Source organism: Rhincodon typus, chromosome 28 (assembly GCF_021869965.1).
Source record: "Rhincodon typus isolate 14 chromosome 28, sRhiTyp1.1, whole genome shotgun sequence".
NCBI lineage: Eukaryota > Metazoa > Chordata > Chondrichthyes > Orectolobiformes > Rhincodontidae > Rhincodon > Rhincodon typus.
Window position 1 is genome coordinate 4,294,669 of NC_063359.1, and position 7,960 is coordinate 4,302,628.

Below are 7,960 nucleotides of genomic sequence, written 5' to 3' on the forward strand. Positions count from 1 at the left end.
CATTTTTATCCTTCCTCCCAAAAGGGACAATTTCACATTTTCCCACACTATTCCCACTGACCAAATCAATGCCCACTCACTTAACCTACCTACATATTTTCGTAGTATCTTTACCTCCTCCTCACAACATATTTTCCTTCCTATCTTTGCAACATTTGCAAATTTAGTAACCATACCATCCATCCCTTCATCCAAGTCATTGATATAAATTATAAACAGTTGAGGTCCCAGTACCAATCTGTGACACACCAGTCATTACATCTCAAACACAGGAACAATAGCAGAAGTTGCTGGAAAAGCTCAGAAGTTCTGGCAGCATCTGTGAAGAAAAAAAATCAGAGTTAACGTTTTGGTCCGGTGACCCTTCCTCAGAACAGAGGGGGGGTCACCAGACTCGAAACATTAACTCTGACTTCTTTTCCTTCACAGATGCTGCCAGAACTGCCGAGCTTTTCCAGCAACTTCTGCTATTGTTCCTGAATTACAGCATCCGCAGTTCTTTCGTTTTTTTTTAAGACATTGCATCTCGCTGACCGGAATAAAAGGCCCATTTATACTTACTTGTTGTTTCCTGTTAGCCAGCCAATTCTCCAGCTACGCCCATATGGTAGATGGAGTTGGATAATTTATTATCCCTGTAGCTCACAGATGGAACTTGTACCTCTGCATGTCTCACCTGCCACTGCTCGGCCTCCTGCATCTGTTGTTGGAACATGCCATCGACTCCATTGCTCTCGGTTATATTCCCGTCACTCTTCAGCACCGGGAGCAGGTACTGAGAGGGAGGCATATACTTGATTCCAAGCTCTGGAATGGAAACAGAAAATCCCAGGCTGATGCTCCACATTATGGATGTTATAAAACTGCTCCTTTTCACTCATATCTCCAGACAGCCATTTTCGTCTCATTAAAGACAGATACATGAGGGGGCCAGGACAGGAGGGTGTTCAAGTCCGCTTTGTTATCACCTCAGCATTCAGTGTTCCTGTAGAACTCAGAGGGTGGTTAAGACTGGAGGGGTGATCTTAAAAAGGAATTTGCATTTATATAGCACCTTTAACAATCTCACAATGTTCCACAGCCCTTCCCAGCCAAACATTGTTGCAATGTGAGAAATGCAAAGTCCCACAAACAGGAATGTGATGAAGGTCAGATTATCACGACTGTTTTATTAAAGAGATATTGATTCAGGAATAAATATTGACCAGGTCACTATGGACCGCTACTTTTCTTTAAAATTTTACCTCAAAGCATAGGGACATAGCCCAAATCTAGCCTGGGTGGCAGATGGGAGAAGTATCTATGGAACCTGGTCTATCTGAGCAAGGACTTTACCAGGTGGTGCTTTTACCCAGTGAGACAAGAAGTCCTTCACTTACCTGTTCAGACATGATTGCATTTTAACCTTGCTGACAGACTGGATCAAATTGATATGTCATTATTTTAACAGGATGGATACAAATCGTCAAAAGACCCACTGTCCACACTTAAACTGATGACAAGAAGCCTCATAACTACTGGTCTGTTTAACACTTAAGATTCACAGAAACACGGAAACACACTTGTGACTAAAAAGAACTTGCAAGACCGTGGTTGCAGTATGACGATACAGTACAATACGGGCCCATGATCACAGCAGTTTATATTTAAGCTTTTATCTCAGTAATGGCGAGGCTCCAGTGTGAGGAAGATAACGAGAGCACGACTTTGTCATTCTCAACTCACTTTCACTCTCTTCCTGTCAGCTGCTTTCAGCAACCATCCCACCCAATCACCCAGAGATGCCTCATTCATTTCCTAATTGGGGAACTGGATGTGAAGTGCATTTCCATCAGTGAGCGTACATGTCTAGCTCAGCTTTACCCAAAGTATCGAAACTTCTTATGTGGCGGGCCTGTGAACATATGGCAAAACTGACAATCTCCCGAAAATCAAACCCACGGACCTTACCTTTGCACAGAAATTGTTTGATGGCTTCCGTCCCATTGCTGCACACGCTGGCTGGAGGATAGGTCATAGCTTCTGCATCCAGGCTGAACGACTGTTAGAGAGGTTGCAGGGAGGGATTGAGGCAAGAGATGGGGGAAGGCCAGCAGGAGGCAGTGACCCAGAGACATAGCAAAAGAGAGAAAAAATGAAAATAGAAAGCTCAGAAAACAAGTTCGGCAGGTCATAAAATCAAGACTGTAGCAATAGCACACCCGACTCCAAATCTTTCAGTAAATATAATCACGGCGTTAAGATGTTAATCGGTATCTGGGAATGAGTTTCAGGTGAAATTGTGCCTTACTCCATCTTTGAAACACAGTTTGATTGAATCCTGGGGTCTATTGGACATCTCTGCCGTTCAGGTGGTTAGACGGCTTGTACATAGTTTGGAATAATGTTGACAGTGCATATTCACACTGGTTTGTACACTTTGGGACTCATTTCCTTACCAGGTCTGGCCCACATGTGACTTCAGACCCTCTGTAATGTGCTTGACTCTCCCATGAGGTTTTGCAGCCTCAGTTTAAACATGAGGGAGGAAACCTCCTGCTGATTACTGCATAGCGTCTTTCCTCGGCTGATGAAATCAGTAATCCTCCATGTTGAACAGCACTTGGAAGAAGCACTAAGGACGGCAAGGGCACAGAATGTACTCCAGGTGAGGAATTTCAACGTCCGCCACCAAGCGTGGCTCGGCAGCAGTACTACTGATCGAGCTGGTCGGGTCCTAAAGGACATAGCTGCTAGACTGGGTCTGTGGTAGGTGGTGAGGGAACCAACAGGAGGGAAAAATATACTTGACCTCATCCTTACCAATCTGCCAGCTGCAGGTGCACCTGACCATGACAGTATAAGGGTGACCACCGCATGGTCCTTGTGGAGACCCTCCAAGGTGATGTGCAGTACTATCACCGTGGTAAATGGGACAGACTTTGAACAGATTTCGCAACTCAAGGCTGGGCGTCCAAGAGATGCTGTGCGCCATTGTTCTGCAGAACAATCTGTAACCTCATGGCACGACATATCCCCAACTCAACCATTACCATCAAGCCAGGAGACCAACCCTGGTTCAATGGAGATTGCAGGAGGGCACGTCAGTAGTAGCACTAGGCATACCTGAAAATGAGACGACAACTTGGTGAAACTACCAAATAAGACTGCTTGCATGCTAAACAGCATAAGTAACAAGTGATAGACTGAGCTAAGTAATCCCACAACCTTCGGATCGTATCTAAGCTCTGCAGTCCTGCCACATCCAGTCATGAATGGTGGTGGACAATTAAACAACTCACTGGAGGAGAGATTCCAGAAATGTCCCCTTACTCAATGATGGAAGAGCCCAGCAAAAGATAATACTGCAAAGACTTCAGCCAACTTCAGCCATAAGTGCCAAATGGATGATGCATCTTTGACTCCTCCAGTGGTCCCCCGCATAACAGATACCAGTCTTCAGACAATTCGACTCACTCTGCACAATATTAAGAAACAGTTGGAGGCATGGATACTGCAAAAGGCTGCGGGCCCTGTAGAAAATTATCCTGTACACAAAAAGCAGGACAATTCCAATCCAGCCAATTACTGTCCCATCAGTCTACTGATAATGTCATCAACAATGCCACCAAGCAGCACCTGCTCAGCGACGCCCAGTTTGGGTTCCGCCGGGGCCACTCAGCTCCTGACCTCATTACTGCCTTGGTTCAAACATTGACAACAGAGCTTAATTCCAGAGATGAGGGGAGAGCAACAGCCCTTGACATTAAGGCTGCATTCGACTGAGTGTGGCATCAAAGCGCCCCATAAAAACTGGAATCAGTGGGTATTAGGGGCAAACTCTCCTCTGACTGGAGTCATACCAGGCACATAGGACAATGGTTGTGGTTACTGGAGGTCAGACATCTCAGTAAGGATTTTTCAGGGTAGTGTCCTAGGCCCAACCATCTTCAGCTGCTTCATCAACGACGATTTCGCCATTGTTCGCCAATGACTGGTCAATTTTCAGTACCATTCACGACTCCTCAGATGCTGAAGCAGTGTGTGTTCAAATGCAACAAGATCTGGATAACATTTGGGCTTGGGCTGACAAGTGGCAAGTAGTATTCGCGTCACACAAATGCCAGGCTATGACCATCTCCAATAAGAGATAATCTAACCACCTCCCTTGACATTCAATGGTGATACCATCATTGAATCCCCCACTATCAACATCCTGGGAGTTACCATTTACCAGGAACTCAACTGGACTCGCCACATAAACACAGTGGCTACAAGAGCAGGTCAGAGGCTAGGAATACTGCGGCTAATAACTCACCTCCTGATTCCCTAGATCCAGTCCACTATCTATAAGGCACAAGTCAGGAATGTGATGCAATACTCCCCATTTGCCTGGATGGGTGCAGCTCCAACAACATACAAGAAGCTTGACACCACCCAGGATAAAGCCCCTCATTCAATTGGCACCACATCCACAAACATCCACTCCCTCTACCACTGACACTCAGTAGCAGTGTTCATGATCTATGAGATGCACTGCAGAAATCTACCAAAAACCCTTAAAAAGCATCTTCCAAACCCATGGCCACTTCCATCTCAAAGGACAAGGGCAGCAGATACATGGGAACACCATCACCTGCAAGTTCTGCTCCAAGCCATTCACCATTCCAACTTGGAAATACACCACCGTTCCTTCACTGTCACCGGGTCAAAATCCTGGAATTCCTTCCCTAAGGGCATTGTGGGTCAACCCACAGCAGGTGGACTGCAGTGGTTCAAGAAGGCAGCTCACCCCCACCTTCTCAAGGGCAACTAAGGATGGGCAATAAATGCTGGCCAGGTAGTCACACCCACATCCCATGAATGAATAAAACAGATCTTGCAGAACAGACGAGGTAAGTACTTACCTAAACTCCAACTAACTTCTTCCTTATCACCTTTCCCTGCAGAAACTGAACTGTACCAACTGAATCCATTCACACTGTTCATAGTAATAACCATCCTCATTCTAAAATCTCTCACTTTCCTTAAGTCCAATTTACTTCGGCACTCCCAACTTGAGATTGTTTGTGTTATCTTCCATGACATTATATGACTTACTGCAAGTTAAAAGGTGAACATCCAAACGTTCAGAAAAAGATGAACGGAGAAAAGTCAGTTTGCTCCATCAAGTCTGTCTTTTTCAGATGTACAATCATAGTGTTCTTAGCAAGATAATCTCTTCAATCTTTCCCACCAACTAGCAACGAGCTAACCTGCCCAGTGAGGAAATTAAAACAGGTAAAGTGTCCCAGTTGAGCTCTAGATCAAGGTTGCTATGCTGAGGGAGTGCTGTACTGTTAGACACCACCTTTGAGATGAGAAATTAAAAGCACCAACTGCTCTCTCAAGCAGACATCAAAGCAGTGACATGGGAACTTTGAAGAGGAACAGGGGAGGATTTGACCCCCGAACGTTGGTATTAACCAACACCTTCCCCACTGCTGTGTGAAAATTGGTTGGAGACTGAAGTGGTTGCCAGGCTGTGAGAGAGCCCACATGGGCTATACACCAATGCAGAGTCCTTTTCTAAAACAGGCACAATCTCGTCCTAAACCAGAGTCTTCTACACAGGCTATAATCACTACACACACCACTCTAACCCACAGCTACACAAATCATTACTAAATAGTGACCCATTGTGCAAGTAATTGTGGTAAAAGACCCACTTGGAAGGAGTACTACATTTGCTCAATGTTAAGCTGGTAAATCAGCATGAGTGGCAATAAATAAACCATTCATTTCATGCACTTGGCCTGCAGGCTTCACAGCTGTACCTCAGGTATCGCTGCAATGCTTACATTTTTCTTGGTAAAACTTCCCTGTCTTTATGTATTCTATAGAAATTGAGAAATTTCTGCATGGATCAAAGGATAAAGGGCAGACCATGGGAGTACCTCGAGTGTCCTGATATGAGCCAGGTCTTGTGGGAGAATCTGAATCCGATTTTGACTGATGTCCAATGTCCGTAGGCTCCTCAGTCCGCTCAGGGATTCCGGCACTTTCCGGATCCGGTTCCCTGACATTGTAGGGAGGCATTGAAGACAAAGACAGAGATTCAAAGCTGACATAAGACTGAGGGTGAAAAGGCTCCTCTCATCCTCCTCACCTTACAAAACCCCGTGCAGATGGTCTCTTCAACCTCTCCCCCCAGTCCTCTATTGACTGTTGCTCAGCCGTGACTCCTAGCTGTGAGGTACCTTGTACATTGTGCCACGTTAAAGACACAACATGAACATTAAGAGTTGTATTGTTGGAGGTGCCAGTTTTTAGCCTCTGACTGATCACTGTCAGACATCATACGGTACTTGCCAGGGAGCTTGCTTTGTCTTCAATCAAATATTTTGCCCTCAACCAACATCAAAGCAGAGTGCGTACATTTACTGGGTACTATATTTAGTGCTACATTTCCCTATACAACAACCATTACTGCTGCACTGCAAAATAATCTACTAGTAGAGTTGCATTGTGACAATTTAAAAATGCCAGAATCAGATGGACTAAATGGTATGGGACTTCAACACCCAGAGATCGAATCCAGTCAGACTAAGACAACAAAACTCAGTTTTCAACAGGCTAAAAATGAAAGACGGGAAGTGGGGGTGCTGGAGCTATCAATTCTGAAGTCGCACGATAATTCCTAAAGACTCTGGCTGCTGACCTGTCGCCGACAGAAGATCAGCGCTTGCTTAGGAACCCTCACCAGCTCAGTTCAGCAGAACTTCTCTGTTGTGATATCAGCAAATGTACAAGTGCAGCATATGCTCATGGCGACAGGCAGGAGTCTCACCACTTACTGCGCTCGCTACGGAAGAGTATGTGGCTGGGAACCAGTGCTGACCCAGAAATATAACTGAGACAGACCATGGACAAAAACATTAAACCAGCAATTAACATTCTTGGTGCCTTTCCCCTCGTTGAGCTTGCTCCCACTAACGGGAACCATGCACCAAAGCTGCACACACACAACCCAACTAGCCTTGCAACTGAAGACAGACTTTCTAATCACAGGGTCACACAAACCTCCTCAACAAGGCGGCATGCACCACATACAGGCTCCCTCGAATGCTGCTCCTTACATAGAGCTTCACACGATTAATTCCAACTCCAAAGCTAATGGCTGTTTCTACCAGGAGGGGAGGATCAGAGAGACACAGACCTTAATGGGCCCAAGCGACTACCATGCAATAACTGGATTCCATCCTCAGGTACTGCAGTCAGGAGTGGAGACAGATCACAGCTTTTGAATCAACTAGCCCACCCAGAGGCATGCACTCTCAACACAGAGTGTGTTACCTTTTAGATTTAATGTTTGAAGTTGTGCCAAGGTTGCAAGAGAGCTCGGGAGAGATTTCAAAAGATTTTGTTCCACGTTGAGCACCTGGAATGAAACAAAAAGAAAAATCAATGAAGGAATGGCACAGTGGGTCAAAATGATCAACAACAATTCCACAGGAAAAAGAACTAGGCAAATAATATCACTTGAGGGACTGGCTGAGGGAATAGACTATTTGAGGATCAATAGAAATCCGTTAGATCGTCCCAAATCACAAGAGGAAAACTTCCCTCTCAGCATTTATCCTGAACACAAAGACTCACTTGTCTCACTTCAACCTGCCCCCTATTCAGGCCAGCACTTTACTGCAGTGCTGACAGTGTGTGGTACTGTTGGAGGCGATAGTTTTTGTCTATCTGGCTGATCAGGCTGTCAACGATCTCATGGTACTACCAGGGAGATTGTTAGGTGTTGAACCAAACACGTTGCCTTCAACCAACATCAAAGCAAAATACATACATATACTGGGGGCTGCTAGATCTACCTACTGGTGGTGTGTGGTAGAGACAGCGAGTGAGGGCGAGGGCGAGCGCGGGAGAGGGAGAGAGGGCGAGGGCGCGAGGGCGAGGGCGAGGGCGAGGGCGAGGGCGAGGGCGAGGGCGAGGG

The 7,960-nt window shown here is 45.8% G+C and overlaps 1 protein-coding gene across 3 annotated transcripts in view; it reads right to left on the reverse strand.

The window, feature by feature from the left end:
• lrsam1 (leucine rich repeat and sterile alpha motif containing 1) overlaps positions 1–7,960 on the reverse strand; it is a 67,392-nt gene that overhangs the window by 47,825 nt on the left and 11,607 nt on the right. For 2 of the 3 annotated variants that reach the window (XM_048613823.1, XM_048613822.1), the window contains exons 6-9: positions 7,315–7,399; positions 5,916–6,037; positions 1,951–2,041; positions 677–807 (exon numbers count right to left, since the gene is read on the reverse strand). In XM_048613823.1, coding sequence (XP_048469780.1) covers positions 677–807; positions 1,951–2,041; positions 5,916–6,037; positions 7,315–7,399 — 429 coding nt within the window. Of the gene's footprint in view, positions 1–676; positions 808–1,950; positions 2,042–5,915; positions 6,038–7,314; positions 7,400–7,960 lie in introns of those variants that run through there. The other variant, XM_048613824.1, reaches the window with a different exon arrangement.